This window comes from Myzus persicae, unplaced genomic scaffold, assembly GCF_001856785.1.
Source record: "Myzus persicae strain clone G006 unplaced genomic scaffold, MPER_G0061.0, whole genome shotgun sequence".
Taxonomy (NCBI): Eukaryota; Metazoa; Arthropoda; class Insecta; order Hemiptera; family Aphididae; genus Myzus; species Myzus persicae.
Window position 1 is genome coordinate 28053 of NW_019104401.1, and position 27100 is coordinate 55152.

General features: G+C 29.3%; 1 protein-coding gene across 1 annotated transcript; it reads right to left on the minus strand.

Annotated features, from left to right (window-relative positions):
• Positions 1 to 16799: 16799 nt before the first annotated feature.
• On the minus strand, positions 16800 to 19133 carry LOC111041914 (zinc finger MYM-type protein 6-like). The gene is made up of 6 exons (XM_022326371.1): positions 19017 to 19133; positions 18021 to 18327; positions 17817 to 17952; positions 17302 to 17590; positions 17033 to 17063; positions 16800 to 16891 (listed from the first exon to the last, which is right to left on the minus strand). Exons 1-6 carry the CDS (start codon positions 19131 to 19133, stop codon positions 16800 to 16802), a joined length of 972 nt encoding a protein of 323 aa, XP_022182063.1.
• Positions 19134 to 27100: the final 7967 nt, after the last annotated feature.

The following is a 27100-nucleotide window of genomic DNA, read 5'->3' on the forward strand; positions in this document are numbered from 1 at the left end:
ATTTACCATATTACTATATTAGCCATTAGGTTAATAATTAACTTCTAATAGAAATGTATGATTAACTTCATATAGAATTATCATTATCGATTTGGTAGACCAAACATCACACTGTATTGTCCATGCGAAGTAACTAAATAACTTCTAATAGAAATTTCAACATAGCTTCTCTTAGATATTTTTTTTGTTAGCAATCTTTAGGGAATATCTTATTGAATACTATGTAATATTTATAGGGGAAGTTAAATATGAGACCTAAATTTAACTTATTATAGAAGTTATGTGACTCCTTTTGCACAGTGGGTTATTTTTATGTAATTTATAGTAAAGCAATTAATGTGGGTATCTACTCACAAAAGTAATTACAATAGCACACTAGAAGAACAGAATATCCGAATATTCATACATTTTTGGGTAGGTACTTCCGTTTTATCTCGACTGCATTGGGTGTACAACTGTGTTATGTCGACTACCAAAACATATCCAAGACTACATAATATTATCATCAACGTTATCTCGATTCATTTATTAAAAAAGTACGATATATTCGTATTATATAGTTGTCGCTTAATTAATATTTAGTTAACATTTAATTAACATTTTAAGCTAAATTTAAATAATTAGTAGATCGTAACAATAATGTACACTTATAAAATGCATTATATTGATTTAAAGTAGAGCGTGGATACTGCATAGTTAATAATAACCGCTAACTACTACGAACAAAAGGAAGGCTGTCGAAGGGTCGACTGTCTGACGAAATAAATACCTGGTCTGATTTCAAGATACATTTAAATTTTATTGATAATTATTATTTAATCATTATGTAATTATATGCATGCTATTTTACAAACAAAAACCGTTCAGAAATTACCTGTTAAAAGATAATATACATATATATATATTAAATATTGCCATGATCATATAGTAAATATATATATAGCAAGGGTGGCGAAGGTGCCATGAAAAATATTTTGTTATATTCGAACATCCAAAACTCAATATTATATAAAATATATTATTATTTTATCTACAAACTACAGATCAAATAAAATAATCGTTATTGACCGATTAAAAACGTATGCTCAAAATATTTTTACTTATTATAATATTACATAATATAATGTATAAAGTATACTCTAGAAAAAATAATTTGATTTTTCGATTGCCCTCGAAATCTTCTCGTATGCCACTTCGGGCACGCATGCCATAGATTTGCCATCCCTGGTATATAGTAGGTATACACAACAATTCTATAATGAAGTGAGTAAGTAAAGGTGGTTTTATATTGCTACAAAGCTATACCACAGAATAGATACAATCAGAAAGGACACTCTAGATGTAAACAAAATCGCGACGGATTGGCGGCCATCTTCCTAACAGGAAAAATTCTTATCAGTTATCATTATTCATTTGATAAACGTGTTTACATTTATTCAAAACATTAAATTTTAAATATTTAAAGTTTTTACTTGTTCAACAGCAATTTAACTTTGTATTTTTGTGTGTTTGTTTATTTCTTTTATTGATGCAAGTTTAAACTTTAAAACCGATAATGAATAATAAGAAAATATCGACTGTTCAATGTGTGGTAAACAATTGTGATGATAAAATGTCTCAAAATCAGGACTATAGTTTTTTCACTTTTCCTAAAAATGATTCTATCAGGTACGTAATTAATACTAATCAAAATAACTGTTAATTATATTAAAAACAAACCATATTCTATTTGATTTAAGATGTGCAAAATGGATTGAAAATTGTGGTCTATCAATTTCAACAGATGATGCTATTAAAAAACTCTATAGCGTCTGTGGGAAGCATTTTGAAGAAAATATGTTCCTGAACGATTTAAAAAACAGACTTCAGCCACATGCTATACCTGTATTATTTATTGGTAAGAAATAATAATATTATACTGTCTAAGAATGTATTGTTATTTTGTTACTTTTTAGTATGCCTACCTATAAGTATAAGGTAGCTTACACTTGAAATTACTAGATTGATAATTTTGAATTAGAAAATAATACAATCTAATATTTTATTACATACCATACTTCTTATATTGGTTTTAAATGGTTGTTTAAGTATTTGACATTTGTTTAGATAAAACCCAGGGACTTCTTCCAAGGCAGATAAATTTTGAAAATACCATTTCAACCCAAACTAAATCGTCAACTTCCTCCATTGTTGAAGTCTTAGCATCTCAATTGGACAAAGATGATTCTTCTGAAGGTGTACATTTAGATCCTCAATCATCAACTGTACAGGATACGCCTAGACTTCAAATGACTTCTGCATTACATACAAATGATGTTTTTGATGATGTACACTTGAATCTTACACCATCCTCTTCATTTGATTCATCTAGATCTTGTTCAAGTTAGTATTCTATTAATTTTTACTTCTTTATTTTATTCTAATATTAAAAATCATAATTTTTAGGCTTATCAAAATCTGTGCAAACTTTTAAATCCTGGTCTAATAAAATGCCTAGAAAAAATCTATTACGAGAACAATTGAACATAGAAAGAGAAGCTCGAAGAAAAGCAGAAAAAACAGTCCTTCATTTGAGTTATCAGTTAAGTGAATATGACACGGCTGAACATTTTTTGAATTCTTGTGAAAAAACATCTGGCACCGACTGTTTTGGCAATAGTGAAGTCCCACATGGTATGTAAGAAAAGGAAACCTCAAGGTTACAGGTATTCAAATAGTTTTAAACAGTTTGCATTAACTATTTACTTCTTAGGACCATGTGTGTATAGGTTTTTAAAAAGTAACCTTAGTTTACCTACTATTAGGACTTTAAGAAGAGTGACTAGTAAATATGAACTTAATCCAGGGTTAAATGATTTTCTCTTTCAATTTTTACAATTTAAAATGTCTAATTTTGATAGTGATGCACGTGACTGTATTTTATGTGCAAATGAAATGGCATTAAAATCCCATTTATTTTATTCTCTTAAAAAATATGAAATTATAGGATTTCATCAAACAAATTCGACAAAACAGTATTCTCCAGCTAAATATGCGTTGGTTTTAATGATTCATAGTATTAAATTAAATTGGAAATAACCAATTGCCTATTTTTTAGTTTCAAGTAGTTGTGAAATAAAAGACTTGTATGATATAATATTTTCCACAATTACCAAACTTCAAAATGTTTCATTAAATGTTAAAGCGTTTATAACGGATCAAGGTTCAAATTTTGTGAGTTTTAGTCGAAAAGTTTATGTAAGCCCAAGCAGGCCATATTTTAATGTAAACGAACAAAAAATTATATATATTTTTGATCCTCCCCATTTGTTGAAGTCAACTCGAAATATGTTTTTAAAACACTATTTTAAAATTGATGATCAATCAACCAATAGTAACTTTTTAGCTGATTTTTACAAAAATGATTCAAAATTAAACTTGAGACTAGCGCCTAAGTTACCCTATGCTCACATACATCCTGGTCCATTTGAAAAAATGAAAGTAAAGTTAGCTGCACAGGTATTTAGTGAAAGTGTTGCTGCAGGAATGTTCACTTACTTAGCAGTTGAAAAATTACCACTTGAAGCTAATTTACCATACAATTCATAAGTAAAATGGATAAGCTTTTTGATATATTTAATTCCTCAAACATACCAAATGATAAATCTTATAAAAGGCCTTTCAAAAATACAGAGTTACAGAGAGATCACTTAAATATGATAAACCTAACCTAACCTAACCTTTGAAAAGTTGAGAGTTATTTCTGTAAATGGCACTGACGTGACAGCACGAATGAATTTCATAAATGGATGGCTGATTGCCATTAATGGTCTTTTTATGTTATGGGATTCATTAAAACGGGATTCAAATGATAAAGATTTTTTTTTATGTACTAACCGTCTAAATCAAGATAGAATCGAAAATTTATTTGGTATGTTCAGGTTGCAAAATGGAAATAATCGAAATCCTACATCTTTACAATTTTACTGCGCCTTTAAAAAATTATTCTGTTTGAATTATTTCCAACATTCACCAGACGCAAATTGTATTAAAGACCTAGATAGTATATTATGTCATTTAAATCCTGCAGAACAAACAAACAGTTCAAGTGTAATATTTCCTGAAGAAACGCCAATCACTTATTCAACTAGTTTAAAGATAGGTACTGTTGACTATGGAAACCTTGATGTACCAGAGTCTAATGCTTTGACTTTTGTTTGCGGATACCTATACAGCAAATGTCTTAATGTGCATCATTGTGAATTGTGCATTGAGTATGGTAGAAGCCAAAAAGATCTGGACAAAACACTTCTTTTGTGCTACTTTAAGGCATATACCAATAAAGAAAAAACAGTTTTTGGTAATCTACAAATGCCCCACACCAGTTTTTATAACTACATAAATGAGCTAGAAAATTTGTTTACAGAAAATTTCCCTGTTTTTGCTGTTGAGAAAAATGTAGGAACTAAACTCAAAAATGCCTGTGATAATGTTCCATTTGAACACCCTTTTTTGGGGGAGCAAATGTATACTTTTGCCCCCCCCCCCCCCCCCCCAAAAAAAGTTAACGAAAAAGCCTGATATTTCAATATTTTATTAATGAACGCAGAAAAGTCGAATTTAGTAAATAACTAATGATATTCCCTCTGTTTTTTAATATTTTAATTTCTGATGTAAAACAAGAAAATAGTTTTTGGAATTCCAAATTCAATTTGAAGCTGTAAATGCAGGCTGATTAAAAAGAATATTATAATTATACTCATGTTAATTAAATAATCGAATATTGATAAAATGATAATAATTGTTATCAAAATTAATTCATCTAGAAAACATGGTTATAAAAAAAAATAATAATTACCACGGATTAAGATAAGTTATCTTAGTCCATGTTATCAACTAATTCAATTTCAAAATATGTTTTGCCGTTATCAATCATATAATTTTTCAGTTGTGGACTCTCATTTCTCAAGTGATCGAAGATTAACCTATGTTATTGTGTTATTGATTTCTAAAATGTCAGAAAAAAGAAAAAGTACTTCGTACATAACTACATTTTTTAAAAAGACAACCAAAGTTTATCAAGGTAAGTACCAACTACTAAGTAATATTTTAGTAAAAACTAAAAATAATTATGGAAATCTATACAAAGTGTAGTTGTGGTAGTAGTTTTTATACTCTAAATAGTATGTATTTGGTACTATACATTTTTAAGAGATTGGTAATTTTGGCATATTGCATTACTCATTATTATTAATATTTTTTCCATTATGCAAACTTAAGAAAAGATGAAAAATTAATTTTTTTTAAAGTTAAATGTACCTATTTATATTGTATGTGCAAAAAGAAAAGGATTATAACAATCTTTTGTTGTTTAGAACAAGAAAACTGTCCAAATTTGTCAGATCAGCCACTCAGTTCAAAGCTTGCTGGTATCTAAATATTTTATTCTAGTTTTATAATGTTATGTAATCCATTTATATCTGTAACTCATTGGTATTATTGTAATAATATTTTGTATTAAATATTTGTAATTTAAAAATGTTTATATTTTATATGATGACATTATACGTTAATACTTGAAACTTGAAATGTAGATCTTACTAATATTATTTATATTTGCTTAGTAGTTATTTTTATGTCCATAATATATATATTTGTTTTCTGGAATAATCCAAGTCTGATAGACCTACTAACAATGTGATATGTAAAATGTAAGTATTTTAATTTTTTGTTGATAAATTTAATTTATTAAAATATATATGTTTTAAGTATTTAAAAAATCTAATTTCTTTATTAACAATAGAATATTATAGATTGTATTTATTGTTACCTATGCAGTATCAATAAAATAATTGTATTTAAACCTAACCTAACCATTTATTCATAATAAATTATAATCCTTTTTAGAAACTTCTACACTAAACACAGATCAATCAAGTACTTCAAGTCAATCATCTAACACATTGTCATGCACTAATGCAAATTTAAATATTAATGAATATGATCCTGCAAATGGCGAAAAACAAGCTTATGTGTGTTTATCTATGAAATTGGGTCCATATCAGCCAACAAATATCACATTTCCTCGTAGTTTGGGTAGAAGTTTTAGACAGAAATGGTATAAAATATTTGAATGGTTAGAATATAGCGTCAAATTGAATTCAGCCTTTTGCTTTTTTTGTCGAGCTTTCCCTACAGTTGGGGCGGAAGGAACATTCACAAATAGTGGATTTAAAAAATGGGGAAAAGCTATTGAAAAATTTAATGTTCACCAAAAAAGTAATGCACATAAGGAAGCTCAAGCTAAAGTTTTGGGGTATAAGCAATCACTCTTATCAAATTCTGGTAGCATTATTGAGTTGATTGATAAAAATCATTCTACAGTTGTTACTGAAAACCGTGAATATTTAAAATGTATACTAGAAACTCTACTTTATTGTTCTAAACAAGGAATTGTTATACGAGGTCATGACGAGGAATCAGAATCTTTAAATAAAGGCAATTTTCTTGAGTTATTAACTCTTCGAGCCAAAGACAACAATATAATTAAACGTTTTTACATGGAAAAAGAAAAAACATTTAATTATGTGCATCATTCATACCTAAATATGTTTTTGAATTATATGAGTGATTATGTTCTGCAATCTATTACATCAGAAATTCAATCTGCTAAACTATTTAGCGTTTTAATTGACGAAACACAAGATTTGGGTCGACACGAACAAGTTTCTGTGTTTATAAGGTGTACAATTAATTTAGAGCCTAGAGAAGTATTTTTAGGCTTCCATCGAACCAAGTCAACTGATGGAGAATCACTTGTTGAGTTACTTAAAGATGTTTTGGAGTTTAGAGGACTCAAAATGGAAGACATCAGGGGTCAGTGTTATGATGGCGCAGCATCGATGCGAGGTGCCCACAAGGGTGTGCAAGCAAGAATAAAGGCAGAAAATAATTTAGCAATTTACCTACACTGTTATGCTCATGTTTTAAATTTATGTTTGGTAGATTTATCAAAACAAGTACCATGTGTAAGAAATATGTTTGGTACTTTACAAAAACTTTACAGTTTTATTGGAGCACCATCAAAGAGGTATGCTATATTTGAACAAATGTTAAGTTCTGTTACCGGTCCCTTAAATCTTTAAGTGATACTCGCTGGAGTTGCCGTTGTGAAGCACTAAGGTCATTAAAATGCAATTTAACTGCTACAATTGATACTTTGGCAGAAATAGCAGAAAATGATGCTGAATCTGGGTCTGATGCTGCTGCTTTACTCAATTGCATTCAGTCATTTGACTTTGTATTTGCTCTCATTTTAATGGAAGATGTATTAACCAAGATAAATGTTCTGTCCAAATACTTACAATCTCCATCTTTGAACTATGGGTTGGTCATCAAAATGGTCAAAGAAACTATTATCAGTTTTAAAGATTTAAGAACAGAAGACAATTTTCAAAAAGTATGGGAAAGAGTTGAAAATATTTCAAAAAGTAATAGCTTTAGTGAAGCTAAGCTACCTCGATTGAAGTCTGTACCATTAAAATTAGGTGGTGGTACCAAACAGTCTGTACAAAATGTCCAAGACCATTATAAAACTAATGTGTATTACAGTATTTTAGATAGTATAGTAATGTGCATTGTGCATGAACAACAAGTTCAAAGAAAATGATTTATCACTTTTAAATTCTATGTCTGATGTATTATTTAATGAAAACCCCTCAACTGAATCAATATATGAAGTTTGTAAGACTTATAAATTAGAATTTGACCCCAAAATACAATAGGTAGTTATTAGTATTTAGTTTGAAATATATCCTAATATTTTAGGTTATATTTCGAAATTATTATACTTTATTTTAGAAAATTAAATCAAAAAACTTATTTACTGAAGTAAAAATTGATAAAAATGCACTAAAAAAAAAAACCTTGAAATTTTTTTTGGGAAAATTGGGTTATGAAAGTCAATTAATTGTTTGCCCCCCCTGGAATCATCCCCAAGTGCCGCCTATGACCTGTAGTAAAAGTCTCTTCTTTTTTCATAAAATATATCTGAAAAGGCAGTGTTCTTGCCTTCATTGCCTTATATATTACATAGGTATACTATGCATGTGCATATATACATATTTCTTTTTTTTTTAATTCAATAAATTACATTATATTACTTTGAGTTTTTGGTTTTGTACTCGGTAGTCACAAAGTAAACCTATAGAATAGCTACTCGGTTTCACTATAGGTTGCTTATGTTGATAGTTAATTAATAAATTAATAACACATACTAATGTCGTGTAAAGTTCTTTAATTTTGATAACTAACTAAATAAACATAAATAAAACAATACCTCATAATATGTATAATTAACTCATGTACCTACTATATTGTGTAATTGGCTTTATGTATTTGTGTGTATATTAGTGTATACCTGTAGTAATAATCTTTTATTTCTTAACAAAATATATCTGAAAAGATATTGTAATTACCTTTCATATTACATAGGTTAAGTGCATTATATACATTATGAATATAATGTACATGTTTCTTTTTTTTAATTCAATAAATTACATGATATTACTTTGAGTGTTTGGTTTTGTACTCGCGAGTCACAAGGTGATATCCTATAGAATAGCTACTCGGTGTCACTATTGGTTGCTCATGTTGGTAGTTAGATACCTATTCAATTGTTGAATAGAAGTGAAGTTCAAACGTTTATCGACGTCAATCGAATCAGCCTATATTTACATCCACTGATACTATAGTTGTAACTATACTACCAAAGTAATCCCCCAATTACATGTAAATGTATTTAATTATTGAATTAATAAACGGAAAATTTTTACTCGAGCACCTCGAAGGCGCCGGAGGTGGCTTCCACAACGGCCGGAATCGAGGCACATGGGCAGCTAACACGGGGGGTCTGGGGGGTCTCTCCCAGCGACGCTCGAAGAGCTAGTCTTAATATATAAAATGGTAAGGTCCAGTCTTTTCCTCCCAGAACCTTAGACTTTCTTCCGTTTCTTCCACAGGCGAGGCGTTCGCTTCCCGGTCAATGGGAGCGCGAACAAATAGCAGCGTTATCGTTTTTAAATATCGTCTTCGCCTTATCACCGGGATTCCTTCAAAATTTTTGCTTTTCGACCTCTGTTCGCCTTCTTCTGTACCGAACTAAAGTCGTCGAACGGAGCCTTACACTTACTGTTTTTTTTTATATTGTTTTGTCCTTCTCTCGGTTAAATATCAAATGAAACAGAACTGTTCTTGGACTGTGTTACGAACGTCAGTAAGAGTAGCCCATGTTGGCGGTTAAATACCTGAGTGACCCCTTAAATTCTACGACTGTGTAATACAAATTATATACAACAGAACTCTTCGTCGACGGTCAAGTCCATATCGATTATATAATTCTGCGACTGTGGAAGTCCGAATGCGATATATTAAATTAAAAATTATTAGGCGATTTCGATGAGATCAACACATAATCATGTGGTTTGATTTCAATAAATCTACTCAAAAACAAAAAATATGTAATAATTAAAAGACAATATTTTAACCCGACCATTAGTGCTCAATTCTGTGATATAATATTGAATTTCTCAATTAATACACTCTAAATTGAATGAGTAACGTTCAATTGTATATTGCTTATGTATTAAATAAATGAACTATTTATTTGATGCAGAACCATATACTTATATACTATTATGCATAATAACAGCAATACAAATATTTTAGTGTTTTTACAACAGAAATTACTATGTATTTGCATTCAATAGCATGATATTTATATATATTTTGTTAACTTTATGCAATAAAAATAATGGCCATATCCTATCCATTTCATCGGTTAAACAATGTTTATTGCAGTATTTGCTGATGAATACAAACGGCTTAAATGCTCAAATTTTCCCGATTGAAAGCATCTGAGTAGGTGTCCCGTAGGTTTTGGCGCATGAATAAATTCGCAGGGTAGGCGAGTTCGAACCCCGGCGGCGGATTAATTGCCGCTAACTCCACCACGGTAGACCTATACCTATACTATAGCAGGGCCGCCCAAAATTTTTGCATTTTTTTTCCGATTTTTCCAAGTTTCAATGATTATTTTATTGTTATCTGCATTATTATTGTAAACATAATCTTCGTGGTGCTTACATTATGAAATAATTTCAAAAATACTTATACCTACTGCCGTCTATCCGTATGATTAGAATATCTTTGGTTTATCATGCCGAATATCATCACCTACTTGCGATCTTTATTTACTTTACATTATGTGTGTATAATTTAGGTAAACACAACCAATTTAGTTGAATTTCACTCATAGACGCCGAACGGAGGATCTGCGATCCGACGAAGTCGGATTGCTTACCTAGCTAACTTGAATGTTAAACGAAATCGTTTCACTTGAGGTGACCGACTTGCTAGACATTCCAACTCAGTTTTCGAATTTACATTTTTTTACATACGAAAAAGTAAAGAATATGCGACGGGGAACCGTGTTATTCAATTGCCGATTTTCGTGGTCGAAGTGAAATTTCAAACATTCCCGCGCTCGAAACGAGATCTCCAAGACTTTTCAAAAATCGTTATCACCTACTACATTTTTGTTTTTTAACTACCCATAACGTCAACACTCAACAGGAGTGACTTCAAAAAGTAATTTCAACGACATTGACGTCTGCATCGCCGAGTCTCACAAGCCCCTGAGTTTCAAGACGGCGAATTTCACAAGCAGTTAGTTATATTATATTATATTATATTATTTATGTTAACGCACTTTAAGAGTACCTATTGTCATTATCAATTTATTATTATTATTATTATTATTATTATTATTATTAATGGTAATTGTCGCTCGATCTGTGTCTCCTTTTTGCACTGCTGTTAGTCGGACGTGAGCACTGTGTCGAGCATAATATATTAATATTATGTAAAATTAAAGAAAATATTTACAGTCTACTAAAAATAAAGGCGTTAAATGTATTAATGATTTTTTATCACAAATAAATATTATTAGTAAATACTTCCATGATGTTAATGCTGATATGATAAATGGTATGTCATTAATTGAGTCAGTAAAAAAGTATTTTTTTGGATTTGAGAATTCAAGACTCATAAAAAAATGTATGATGAAACAACAACAATTGCAACTAACTTAAATATTAGACTTCCTGTTATACAGATAAAACAAAAAAGACAAAAAAAAATACCTAAACAATTGGAAATATGTATATGTGAAAGTAGTACCTTAGAGAAACAACCACTTATATCAGAAAAAGGATTTCGAACTGATTTATATTACCGTATTGAGGATCACATATTAAACGAATTAGATTTATTGATAATTCTAATATTTTGTGTGGAGTGAGTGCCTTTAATCCAAAAGCTTCATTTTCCTAGACTATGACTTAATTGTGCCTTTAGCTAATCATTATTCGTGTGATATAGATTCTTTAGAAGCAGAATTAAAAATAATTAAAATGTCAATAAAAATGTATGAATAAAAGTTATAATTAAAACTGTTTTTTTTCATGTTTTTTTGTGAGAGTATCAAATAGCCTTTACTGAAATGTTAAAGCTTTGTTCCATCGCTATAACTTTATGTATATCCTCATCTACTTGTGAGCGTACCTTTTCATGTATGAAACAAATAAAAAAATATTTAAGGAATATAATGTAAGGTAACAAACCTGAAATTTAGAATATTGAATGGATATGTAATTTCTTAGATTTTACATAGTATAAAGACAGACTTTAATAATTTAAGTTTTATTGGGTATACCTATTTTAGATGTACTGTGTTTAGAAACACCAGTTCCCTGTTTGTCTGCCCTTTCAGATACACTACAAACTTTGAATATTGATTGTATAGGTAATTTATTAGATTTTACATAATATAAAGACAGACTTTGATAATGTAGGTTTTATTGGGTATATTTTAGATGTACCGTGTTTAGAAAAACCAGTTTCCTGTTTGTCTGCCAGTTCATCACCAATTCCTTCTACATCACGCTGTTTATATCGAGACAAATTGGAGCCAAATAATGTATTTGATGAAAGTTTATTATCTGGAATTAATCTTTTAGAAGATATAATAGGTATGTAATTTAAAAATCTCATTATGTTTTTCAAATGCTGTTCTTAATAACTCTTTGCATCTATTAAATTTGAATGCTTGCTTTGCTTTACATAGATGATGGTATAGTTAGTGGTCCTAACAAAAACTGCAATATTGCACGAGCAAGTATTTCGCCAAAAAAACGTCAACGTGCGTTTCGAACGTCGCGATTTTAAGACGCGAACGCACACTCCTTACACATTAGACGCGTATCGACGCGTTTTTCGGCATTTTGAAATTGCGCTGCCCTTTCACACTAGACGATTTAGGTACGTTTCTAAAAAATAAAAAGCGCGGCAAATGTTATTTGAACCATTAAATTATTTGTACTTTGCTGTATACTAGTTTAGTACTGCTGTTACCTCCCATCGCGGATGACGTCTGCTGTTCAATTCGTATACTATTATATCTTAACTACTTCGTTGTATTTCGTTTCGTTTTTTTTTTTTTTGTGTTAATATGGAAGTATTAGATGATATTGAAGCCGCATGTGTTATTTTTGCATTATAAGAGGAACACGAATTCAGCAAGAAACAGCAACGAGACAAAATTAAAATACGGCATTGGGTCCATCCTTTAAATTTAAAAAGACCAGATAATGGTCAGTTTCAGGTGACATTTATGACCCTTCGTAGCTATCCAGAAGAGTTCATGAAATATTACCGTATGTCGATAACATCGTTTGATGAACTGGTAAGTAGAAATATATATGGTTTACAAACTATTTCATAGACCAATATACAATATTTTTTTAGTATGAAATTTTAATCATTATACGTTTATACAATTAGTAATGATTAATTAATATTATAGTACTAATACCTATTATATTAATTATATTATGAACATGGACACGGAAATGTATAATGTTAATTTTAAAAATTAAATATGTAATTGTAGTAATTGTGTATATAAATAATTATAATATACTTTAAAAGTTTCAAGTACCCACGAATAATATTTTTAAATTACAACAAAATAACAAAATCGTTCTGTGAGAAATTGTTAATTTACTGGTGTATATCCAAAGTCTAACTTTAAACGCTCATAAAATATGTATTTGAGTTTTCGGTAAATTTTTTTTTTTGTTAAATGTAGTAAATGTTATGGGAATCTTGTATTAGATTTTAAAACCTTAGTCATACATAGAACATTTTTTTATGAATTTCTGATTCAAAATCATTTTCAAATTTTCGTAATTTTGATGAATATTGTTAAAATTCTAACAGACTCTCATAAAAAAATTATGTGGTTTACCCTCAACTTTTTTTTTGATTCCCAGTAATAACAACTTATGAGGAACCCTGCAGTATTCAATTTTCAAGTTTTTTGACCAATCGAAAATTTTTGATCGATAATGATAAAAACAAACTAATTGACATCAGCATTTTCTTATACCTATACATAGCTAAAAAAAAATTAAAATATTTTGAAAATTGTATGCCGTATAAAAATTGCTGGTATTCAGTGAAAAATCCATGTAGGTACCAATAACCTTCGTTTATTTTTTTTTAGAGTTAGTCAAAAAATATAACCGATTTTTTCAAAAATTGGTTTTGCGTAATAGTTAAACTTTTTAATTTTTTAACTTTACCCCATAAACATTATATAACTAGATTCACTTCCTGCCGGAGACAAAAAAAAAAAAAATAAATACAACGATTCGAATCTAAAATAAATATCGAGTCCATTTCGAAAATCCAAAATATGGTGTATAATGTATATCGTCCAAGTACTGAAGGAATCTCAAATATTTGCCGGGTAGTAAAAACTTAACACTAGATACCTATATAATTAAAGTTGCATAATTTACATAATGTGCAATAATCGGTCATCACTATATAGTATAATATACATTATATATACACACAAACAAATATACAATTTATGATAATATTATACACAATAATAATTACATTTATTTAAATTTATTAAGATATCGCTGGTTAGACCAAAATTGACAAAACAGCACACTGGTTTGCGTGTACCAATATCACCTGAAGAGCGTCTGACCGTGACACTGAGGTAGGTATTCAAATATAAAATTTAAAAATGTAGAAACTAGTATTTATTTTATTAATAATTTTAGTTTTTATACAATAAATTCATGGTGTATTTTTATTTGAATAGTCGTACGGAGAAGTAGGCTGAGTGAATGTTTATATAGTGATGGGCATGATGTATTGGAGGTGTAGACATATTTTGTGGAGTGGGAGAAGACATGTTGGAAAAATTGTAAGAATTTTGTTTTTTAGTTGAATTATTTGCTGGAGAAGGAGGTTCTAAAAAGTTACTGGATCTATCATGTAAGCTTTGTGGAGAAGTAATGGTAGAATTTATTATAGCTGTAGGAACATTCTATGAATCATTGGCATAGTAATAACTAGGAGAAGAAAAATGCTGTTGAGAATAGTATGAGTTGGGTGGTTGATTAATTGGTGCATTAGAAGGATTATAGGAATGAGGAATAGCAGATGAGTAATGTTTAACTCGTTGAATAGTATTCAAAAATTCAATATACACCATTGATTTTTGGTCTTCAGTTAAAGTTTTGATTTGAGGGAGTAACGACATTAAAAAACACTTTTCCGGGTCTTCTGGTATAGTTTGACGGTTGGTTAGGTTAGGTTATTTCTTTTGGAGTTCCATGACTTAAAAAAAGTAAATGTAAATTAATATAACATTACTCATTCGTCATTACTTATAAGTGCGGATCTTTAGGTTTTTACATATTTGTATTGGCTTTATGCAACTTTACGAGAATGAAAAATTTGGGCGATTTATACATCAGAGTTCGTAGGAAAAATTTTTTTTGCATATTGAAGCATATTTTGGCATTAGAGAATATTTAGCCTATTTTTCATATTTTAAAATATATTCCGTTGTTATTCATAAAAAATCATATACCTATTATGTTAATTTCTATAGCAACAATTTTTTCTAGGTAAAAAAAAAAATCATTAAATTACCTACTGGTTTGTAATCAAATAGGTAACATATTCTGTTACTCTCAGTCCACGATTGTACCATATATTATCGTATTTGATGAAATTTTTAATACATTTAATGAATTTGTTTTTACTTTTAAATATTTATTTACCTATTACCAAAGAAAACGTGCATGGAAGTTATTTATTGATTTTATTGTTTATTTTTTGTATATACTTTATTGTATTTGTATACCTATGTATGAACTGTTTTATATTTATAATTAAATAATTCCCGTTACCAAAAGAATGGTGCATAACAGTTATTACAGAAAAAAATCATATTATCGGCATATTTACAAGTTTAAGGAATACTTAGAGAATATAGTGTTTTTTTATAACATATTAGCATCATATTTTAAGCTTTTGAAAACCTAAAAATCTGCTCTTTAGCACTCATTGCTAACTTTAAATATTAAATATTTAGGTACTAAATTATTAAAAATGTTAGTAAAATGCATTACAAATCAAATTTAATCATTTTAATAATATACATAATACACTATTAGAAAAATAGATATATTAAATAGGAACATAAAATTATAATTACATTATTTAAATTATCTAGTATACATTAAATATTTATTTAATACAATGTATATTTAATTATTCAGATATTTGGCAACTGGGACTAACTTTTCTGCTCTTCATTTCGATTTTTTAATGGGCGTGTCAACCATTGCAAACATTGTTCGATTAACATGCGGAGTGTTATGGATAATCTTGCAACCAAAGGAAATGGCTGTACCTACAATGGATGATTGGTTACATATATCTGAGGTGTTTTATAATTAAACCCAATTTCCGAATTGTGTAGGAGCTGTAGACGGGAAACACATCAGACTAGAATGTCCCCCCAGAAGTGGTACTTTATACTACAACTACTAACATTTTTTTTCCTTAATCCTCTTGGCCATCTGTGATGCAAATAACTGCTTCACAATTATAGATGTTGGATCATTTGGAAAGGAGAGTGACTGCAATATTTTTAAAAAATCAGCATTCGGTAAAAAATTATACGGTTGTAAAAATAATTTTCCACAACCTCAATATTTGCCAGGAGATGAAGAAGGTACTCCGCAACCATTTGTTATAATTGGTGACGAAGCGTTTGCTTTGCACACGAATCTTTTACGGCCTTTCCCCGGAAGATCTTTAAATGATAAAAGGCGTATATTTAATTACCGTCTGTCCAGCGCAAGGCAGAATATTGAATGCACATTCGGTATTTTATCCAACAAATGGAGGGTTTTTCACACCACGCTATTGGTAGAACCAGATTTTGCCATAGCTATAACTAAAGCTTGTTGTGTTTTGCACAATTTTTAGACGCAGGGATGGATATAACACAGAAGATGCTCAAAGTTGTGAAATGGAGGATGCAACAGAAAAAATTGTAGTAGGCAACTCAACCTCAATGGCAAAAGAAGTTAGAGACTATTTTGTCAACTATTTTAATAAACCGGCTCATGAGTTAAGCTGGCAAAACAAGGTGATAGGCTAATATTGAGGATAACATTATGCAATACAATATAATGTGTAATGCACCTATCATATTTATATTAACTATACGGCTATTTAAAATATATAAAAAAAACGGTTTTTTTTTTTAATGTGTTATTTATGGATTAAGAATATTGTCATGTGCACTGAATATTAAATAAAACTTACAAGTTACAACATGATATATTTTATACTTACTTTTTTTGCTTTTAAAAATGTCCTCAAGCTCGTCCGTCGAAGTCTTTAATAGAAGCTCTGGCCACCTTGGTCCAACTCACATGTTTGGCATTTTTATCATGGTATAACTTATTTTCTATAAATTGAATATGTAATATTAATATGATGAAATGACGTTTTACGTAGGTATAGTATTACACGGTATACATACTCAGAATAACGAAGTTAGTTAAATTCTAAATTCAAATAATTAAATATGATAATGAAAAGAACTTACCCATATCCCATATTGATTCCTCCTTCGATACCTCATTAATAAATGATTCATTGTCAAACATATTTGACAATTATTTTCAAAACCGTAGGTAAAAATATGTAAATACTAAATACTTCAGTATACTTAAATAACAAGTAACTAAAGTAACTGGATAAACTACAAGACTTTTAGTACAAGTATACGAATACGACAACTGTCTACTGTGACTGTCGTAGACAAATTATGAATGAACGTAAATAAACGCGGGGCAATTTCCACATTAAAATTACTTGTGCTGGCTCTAAGTACATGGTGGAGATGATCATGTTAAAGAACGGTGAACGGTATGGGTTTTTAATTTTTTTCATATGAGAAAAGGCCTGTTCATATACGTAAGTGGATCCAAACATACTGAAGTATTTCGCAGCTATATTTTTAATTTTTGAAAATGATGCAGGAAGTTCAGCGAAAAAAAGTAAAGGCGATGCTTTGAATGAGTCTTTTAAGATATCTTGTGGCTGCAAATCTACTATTTCCATTTGAAGCTCAACAGGTATATCTTCAACATCAATATTAAACCTATTGGCGAGTAGTTGAAAATATTGCGAATGTCGTTTGAAATCTTGAAATCGATTATTAAATTCTTGTTGAAGTATCGAAATAGCTTCAACAAATTTAACTGTTGATATTGAAAATTCTGACGATTCAAAAAGTTTTTTACAATTCGGAAAATGTGTTTAATTCATTTTTTTCAATGTAAATTTGTAATAGCTTCAATTTCATTTCAAAAGATTTAATATGAAACCACATATCAGGAATAAGTTGATTTTTATCTTGTAGTTTTATGTTGATTTCATTTATATACTTCAATATGTCAACACAAAAAGCCAGTTCAGAAATCCAAGTTTGATTTCCAAGCATGGAAGCGTCCTTTCCTTTTTCTTTCAAAAAATTATATATTTCCTGACGTAACATGAAAAACTTTTCAAGTACACGACCTCTGTTTAACCATCAACTGCGGTGTAGTACAATACATCGCCATATTCTGTATTAATTTCAATAAAAAAACTTTGAAATTGTCCATGATTCAGTCCATTGTTTTGTATAAAATTGATAATAGATACTACTTCTTTCATTATTGAATCCCACGACATAATTTTGGCGCAAAGTGCATGCTGATGAATAATGCAATGAAAAAATAGCGGTGGTGACAATTCTTTTAATTTCATTTCATTAATAATAATAGCCTGCAATCCAATATTTTTGCCTGTCATATTTCTTGCTCCGTCAGTGGTTACGCTAACCAACTTATGTAACTGAAGATTATACAATTTAGTTAGCATTACTTAATCTTTAAAGACTTTAATACTAAGTACTTAAAGTTTTTGTTAATCGACCAAAATTTTATAATAGATTCAATCATTGGCGCCAAGTCTTAAATTTAGGTCAGGCCACAATCTGACCACATTTTAAAATGGGGGCTAAATGAAAAAATATTGAAATTATAAAATAAACCCTATTGTTGGTTTTATTATAACTTTCATACTTACAAATTACACATTATGTAGGTTCAAACCCCTAGGGTGAGTTGGGGCCGTTGTATTTTCACTTGGTCCGAGTACATTTTTGAAGTTCGGTGCCACTGGATTCTATTATATTAATTGAAAAATTGAAATATACATCATTATACTTTAATCAATAAAATAAATCAAGTCATAGGTAAATGTAAGAATAATATTATTTTTTTTTTAAATACAATTAGGTAATAAAAACAATATATTATTAAAATTAAAATTAATACAACTGAAAAAAATATATCAACTAACCTAAGTATTTTAATATAAGTATGGTATATTTTATAACAGCCATTACAATTAGTAGATATAACATGCACATTTTATTTTATTGGCATAAATGTTAGTCCTGGTATGTTAACAGCTTGAGTAGGATATGTACAACCCAATTGCTCCAGAGAAATACATATTAAATTATTTGTCTTAATTACATTAAAGGCTTGAAAGTGTTCATCAAAATACATAGTTTGATACATTTCACAAATGGTAAATGGACGCTTTTCGTCAGTCATAAAAATTGCTATAATTAAACCAATAGATGGCACCATAGTGTCAACCTGATCAATCGTGACACATATTTTTACAAATATAACTTGTACCTTTGATGTTCATCCAGGATACAAATGCAATATTATCAACACCAAAATTAAATTTTTTATTTAAAAAATTGACACTAGTATTGTAAGTATCTAACATGAAACAATCTCAAGTCCAGTGATGACAGTAATGACAACTTAAACACTAATTTGGATGGTATAACCTATGGTGACTTCGTACTGATGAAATATGTTACTGTGAAAAGTACAACATTTTTAGTTGGATGTGTAGACGATTAGGATCACCATAACTATGAGGTATCGTTTTTAAAAAATAAAACGGGTGGCACATTTGTTTATCCTGAAGAAAATGATATGGATCGAATACCACATTCAGATATTGAGTTACTATTACCAAAGCCAAAAGTGACGGGTAATACAAAACGGAGTAAAGGAGTCTTGGTTTTCCCTGAAGTTTCATTCGAGGACTAAAACATGGGCTGAGATGAAGACTTATCCATTTTACTACGAATAGTTTTTTATGTTATTTATAATTTTGTTAAAATATGGGTAGAGGATATACCTATCTTATGTATTGTTGAGTTTTAAAAATGTGTTTTGAAAGTATTGTTAAGTTAAGTTTTATATAATATAAACAAATACCTAGGTTTAGTAATTACCAAATGTTCCTATAATATCTAGTTTCGTGGTCATATTATATTTTGTTATTTTTATGATTAAAATAAAGAACCAGTTTAATTTGATATGTAATATTTATTTATGATCAATATTCAAGTGTGTCCCATTGATTGCATTAGACACATTCAAATCTACCCCCTGCACGTTCAAATGTAGCCACGGATGGGGTATATTTGAATAAAAATATGCTGAACTTCATAGTTAAAAATTAAATTAGTTATTTAATTTATGAGGTTATTATGGGTCAATAGTATTCACAAACTTTTAGATTACAGCCTGTAAGTATCAAATACAAAATTTGTCAAAAAAAATAAAATGTGAATTTCATTCATATCTGCCCCACTCTCCCCTATTCGTTAATTATATAATTAATGGATTGTTTTAATTTTAACAGATATATGGCTACAGGAAAATCATTGCGATCTATAATCAATCTATATCATTTGCATTTCGAATATCTCAGAGATATATAACTCGTATTTAACAGTTGGTCTTAAAAAGTTTAAGCTTACCATTGCCAGGTATATTATAAAAACCTCCATCAAAAGAAAAATTGAATCTCAATTGTGTAGGTTCAATCGATGGGAAACATACAAATATTTTGTCTAGGAAAAATTGTTCATTATTTTCAATTACGAAGACGTTTTTTCTATTGTTTTACTGTCAATAGTTGATGCAAACTGTAAATTTATTTACTTCGATACTGGTTCGTATGGTAAAGAAGGCGATTGTGGAATATTTTCGAGATCAAGTTTGTATAAGTTAATTAAAGAGGGAAATTACTTTCCTCCCAATGAAACACTTTTTACTTCGATATGTTTATGTTGGGGACGAAGCGTTTTGTCTGGAGACATATATGACACACACGGAGAAGCTCGAAAAGATACGAAAAAACCATTTTAATTATTGTCTGTCAAGAGCATGAAGAACTGAAAGAAAGAGTTTTGGACTCCTGAGTCAAATATTTAGAGTATTTTATTCTGCTATCGCTTTAAAAACTGAAACTACTGACCACATAGTATTAAAAGCTTGTTGCCTCTATTATCTACTTAGGAGTAGATACATAGAAAATACTTATAAATATTATTATAATTTTGACCATACTGAAACTTACACAAAACATGATGGCTCTTGTTCGATTCGGTGGAAATCCTAATTTTAAAAGGACCGTACCATATATTTGGATACCTACATATTGTGCTCAGAATTTTTGTATGAGTCCAAAAGACAGTGAAAAAAATTTAGTGCCTGATTTGGAAAAATCTGGTCTTTGGAATGACATTTTAGCTGCAAGAAATTTATTGGTACACCATTCTTCAAGCTTAATTCATAATGTTAATAACAATTGTGTTGAAAATTATAATAGTGTGATCGCCAAGTACGTAGGTGGAAAGCGTATTAATTTTTCTTTAAAAGGGTCTTACCAAACACGGTGTCATATTGCTCTAACATCCTTAAATACAGGCCCTACTCATATAAGTGTATTTCACAAAAAAATTACAAAAGCAAGTCCAGGAGTTCTTACTAAACGTTTTATAGAACAACGTTCATACAAAAATAAAACTAAAATAAAAAGACGACAACTGTTTGGAAATATCAAGCCTACTAAAAAAATATATATTGGCCCAGACCGAGACTATGGATGTATTCCAGATGAACCTCAAATATTAGATATGGATCCAAAAGAATTAAATGATAAATAATTACAGTTTTTAGAGCGTATATAAAAGACAAATGAAGAAATTATAACTTTAGAAAAATCAACGAAAAATCAGTCTGAAAGCGAATAATGGAAAGAAGAGAGGAGTATTAGACTGACAGCTTCAAATTTTAGAAAGGTTTGTAAACTTCGAGCAACAACTTCCAGGAAAAATACTGTTAAAAGTATATTATATAATATATTTTCTGGTAATTCATGGACAAACTATGGAATTGAAAATAAACCCATAGCAAGAATTTCCTTCGAAAAAGAGATAAACTTAACCCCGCTGGTTTATTTGTTGATGAAACATATCATTTTTTGGCAGCAAGTCCTGACTAGTTAATCGAAGACGACGGTATAATAGAAATCAAATATATATACAGTATTAAACATCTCACACCTGAAGACGCTATTCAATGTGGAAAATTGAAATTTGCGACATTCACTGATGGAAAATTAAATTTAAAAACAAATGATAATTATTTTTTTCAAATACAAGCACAACTACATATAACACAAAGACCTAACTGTTATTTCATCATTTGATCATCCAAAGGTATGTCCACAGTTATAAATTACTGAAATTATGTTTATAGTTTTATAGGTATCCCATCAAAATTTCGGCGTAAAAATTCGTGGATATTTTTTTTGGACATTAATTTAGTTTTGTATATAGTTGGTATACAATAGTTATAACTAATGGGAATATTAGAGATTCTTTATTTTACACTCGGTAATAAACAATATTTTCGAAACCAAGTATAAGAATATTTTGTACTATAAAAGAAAAAGCTAATTACTACGTGAACATTTCAAGACTGCAGTTATTCATTTTTTAATTACAATTTACAACACAATTCTTACATTATTGCCCCCACATTTTGACGAGGATTCAGTAGTTTTATACATGTACAATAATGCTAAATATTTAATTTATTGTTCTTGTTTACGTTTTCAGGCATGTTGTACCAAAAGATATTACGAGATGACGTTTTCTTCGAACTAAGAATTCAGCAACAACTGATTTCATTTTACTATGACCATTTGTTACTCGAAATATTAGATCCACGTTTTAATCGTGGTTTACCTATCAGGAATCAGTTATAACTTATAACTCATTACTTATTAATGTTATTATATATTATATTATCACTTCTATGACAAAAAAATAAATGATTTAAAAAAAAAAAACTTATTTAAAATGTTTAAATTTTATATAATGTCCCTATACTAAGTAAATAGTATTATAATATGATTAAAAAATTAATTTTAAAAAGGTTATATTTAATTTTAAATCACAACAATAGTATTACGATAACGATGCGATACTCAGAACGCGACGCAGTGTCGGAACGACCGAATGATGGGTGGTAGGTGGCGGTACACTTCTTAGACCCGCACCCACACTAATAATCATTTACGACGAACACAAAGATTACGGACGGCAACCACAAGTATAGAAATTGCCTAAATTTTTCCCCTTAAATAATAGCTACTAAGAGCCGCCTTAAGCTATAAACGTCGAGACGAAGTTAGACGAAGCTCTAGAATACGTAGAAAAAAGAATAAAGAAATCAAGAACAAAATAATAAAAAAAATATATAATGTATGAAATTTATGTTACTTTTAGGATAAGGGACCGAGAATTCGTACACTAACTAGAACTAGCAATTTTATATGGGGTGCATGCAGTGGCGACAGTGGCGTATATAGGGGGGAGCCCCCCTAGGCCAGAGCCCATAGTGAAATTGCAGGTTCAATTAAAGCATTGCATGTATATTTACACTGTTTACAGTTTTTCACCATGATTTAGTTAGCCGGTTGATTAAAGTCATTTTTGAGGAATCAACAAGGAAATGTTATATTCACGGGACTTGCTTTAATGACTTATTGACTTTGATGTTAAATTCATAGTAAGATAATATTAAAATATATAAACGACACTGCCAATATTTTTAAAAAAGAAACAAAAAATTAATTTTACATAATAATTATAAAATTGAATTGCGCAATTTTTATTTGTACAGAATAATATGTCATAATTATTAACTATATAACCCCGCAGCTGCTCCCTTAAAAATGTACCTATGGGCTATGATTATGGCTATGCTACTTGACTAGTGATAATTGATAAATTGGCCCATAGTGAAAATAATTCGTATATACGCCACTGGGTGCATGACACAAGTACTGTAGGAAAAGGAGATAAACCTAAATGTTTAAACGAGCACATGGCGATAGCAAACAGTGTTCTACACGACGTTTTTACAAAGGAGGAAATTAAAAGAATAACAAAAAACATAACCGTATTCTTATATTCCAAAAAAAATCGTCAAGGGATGTTAAGTAGAACGAGTTGTATGGACTTGATCAAATTACTGGACTATGTGCCCGAAGCTGGAATGTTATTAAATTATACGGATGACGAATAAAAAAAAAATATAAAAAATATAATATAAAAATAAAAAAAAAATAATAATAATATAAAATATAAATAAAATAATGATATATATTCATATATAAAAAAAAATATAAAAAATATAAAATAAAAATAAAAAAATAACAATAATATAAAATATAAATAAAATAATGATATATATTCATATATAATAACTAAGTATGCTTAAGCATTTAAACAGGTAGAAAATAAATGAATCTGTAAATCGTACAAGATCTTCTGATATAGATGTTGAATTAAATACAGGTAAGATACATAAATTGTGTTTAATAATATGAATACCTAGTAAAATTTGTATAATTATTATCTATAATACATTTTGTAACACATGACAGAGTGCATAAAAATTTTATTGTACCTAATAATAATACCTACCTAATTGTAAAACTAATACTAAGGTGCACAAATAATCACTTATCATCTAATAAATCAATGGTCCCTTAAACATGATTTTTTTTAGAAAATGTATTACATAGTTTAGGTTAGGTTTATCTATTACATTTTATAATTTATTAAATCTTAATATTTTTTACATATAGATTACGCTTATGAAGATGAAGCTGAAATGTCTATTGAGATTATTACTAATGACTGATGAAGGTACTATTCCACAAATGGCTATTGATTCTGGAATCAACACAGGTAAATTAATAGGTTACTTACAAAAAAAAGATTAATTTTTTAATAAAGTATATTATTGTTTTTATAAAATTATATAACACTTTTTTCAGTTGGTCCTACGCGTTGTTTACTTCCAAAACGATTATTTTAAGGCATATTAAGAGATATAAATTCCATAGAAAAACAGATTTGACACCTAGAAAAAGTTTATTGTATAATGTGATCAAGAGATATAAGCAAAGAAATTTAGTGTTAAGTCAACGTTATGCAAGTGCGAAGGAACGCATTCAAAAAGCTGAAAAATATATAAATAGTAATTCCAAGCAAATGAATATTCTAAATTCATTTACATTGAATTTTATTGATTCACAAATGCGTATGCAACCACAAAAACCTCGAGGCAGGCGTTTCACTGTTGACGACAAAGTATTTGCTCTTCCATCACGCAAGTGTATCATGGACATGTTGAAGAAAATACCATTTCAAACTGGAATTAACCAAAGAATTTTTGAAAATTTAAAGAATGCAGTTAAAAAAATTAAAAATAAGTTAGACCGTTATTGCACAGTAATTTTTGATGAAATCGCATTATCAGCATCATTACAATATATGGCACAAGAAGGCAATATAATTGGATTTTAAGATCTGGGTGAAAATAATATATCTAATAAATTTGCCGACAAATCATTGGTATTTATGGTTAGAGGATGCAGGAAGAAATTTAAACAACCAGTTGCTTTTTACCTTACCAGTAGTAGAATGACAAGCATTCTATTATCAGAAATTATTAAAAATGTTATTGAGGCTGTGCAATCAACTGGGCTCACGGTTATTTTGACAGTTTGTGATCAAGCATCCATAAATGTAGCTGCTATTAATAGATTACAAAAAAACACTAATAACATTTACAAAAATAATGGTCAAGAGTTTAAAGGATTTGGTTTTGAAATAGGAGGCCATGACATAGTTCCTTTATATGATGTACCTCATTTGATTAAAGGTCTGAGGAATAATTTAGTCTCTAAAGATTAACATTTTGAATATGAGGGGAAAAACCATACAGCTTCGTGGAAACATGTAATACAATTTTATGAACTCGACAAACTGCAAAGCACAGAAGGAGATCGTTTAACACCCAAATTCACTGACTGTCAGGTGTATGCAGCTAAACTGAAAAAAATGAAAGTGGCTATGCAGCACAAGTTTTTAGTCAACGAGAGTAGTATGTGTTTGGGGAGTTTGGCTCCATTTTTACAGGGAGATGAAAAAAAATCAAGGGAACAAATTCCACTTACAGTGCATCCAATCTCCCTGTAATTTCAAAACAAAAATTTAAATGTTTAACCAGTTACATTATTAATTGCCAGACATGTTAAATAATACATAATTAATTTGAAAAATATTTATATATATATTTACATAGGTAACAATCCCGTAACATACAATTACTTAAGATTCAAGCCAGAGAACGAATCGGAACAAGTGAAACTTGAGTCAACTAGAATTCAACCAGTTAACGAAACCATTAGCACTGAAAACCAAACCTTAGACAAAAATGACGATATAACTACTAGAGTAAATAACGAAAAGATAAAATCTGAAAAGAATATTACAACTGAAAAAATAATGGTTACAATATCAAAAAAGGGGGAAACTATCTACCCATCGAGCTACATTATAAGATTTAAAATAAGAACCACAGAATCGCCAATATTTAATGACAGTTTCGCGAGGGAACGAAGGAGATAAATAAAAATAGTACAGAAAACCCAATAAGCAGTTTTGTGCCATAGCTTAATTTAGTTAGATGATTTATCTAGATAAAACAATCGTATTTTGTATATTATCTAGATAAATTACTTAATCGGTATCTAACTGTTATCTAAGATATCTAAATGAATTTATCTAGATTATTCACAAAACGTAGTCGTTGAAAAATACATTAACATCATATTTTCCGATATTATTTTTAAAATTGTTTATGGAATGAATTATACGTATACATATAATTAGGTACTTCAAATTATTATTGTCGCTAACGTACTGTAGTAGAATAAAAATAGAAAAAGAAAAGAGAAAAAAGAAAGAGGGCCTTAAGTTGGGGGCCAATTGTAGTAGAACAAAAAGGAGAAGAGTAGAAAGTGGATGGTAATGGGGTAGACTACGTGAGGTGTGTGTGTGGTTATTCGATCTTTACTCTACTACTAAATAATTTCGTTATTTTTTAGGATATTAGTTAATACGTCGTGATTGGAATAGAAATATGATTAATATCACTTACCTCGTTTGAAGCAGGTCGATGTTCTAAGTTGTAGATATTTTCGGCAGTCTGAATGGTTGATCATGGTTCGATGTGCAATATTATTGCAAACTCTATTAGACTATTCGAGACTCTATTAAGCTCTATTTGAACTCTTATATTGTATTGATGGATAATGGAGTTTGAAGAAAAGTGTGGATAAGAAATTGAACGATAGGTTTTATAAATAGTAATAAGCG

Coding starts and splice junctions, on each gene's coding strand:
- LOC111041914 (XM_022326371.1), bottom strand. CDS start 19,133: ATGGTGCCATCTATTGGTTTAATTATAGCAATTTTTATGACTGACGAA. Junction 18,328..19,016: donor AACACTTTCAAGCCTTTAAT/GTAATTAAGACA, acceptor TATAATCTTCAG/TTACATAAGTTGGTTAGCGT. Junction 17,591..17,816: donor CAACTTATTCCTGATATGTG/GTTTCATATTAA, acceptor ACTCGCCAATAG/GTTTAATATTGATGTTGAAG.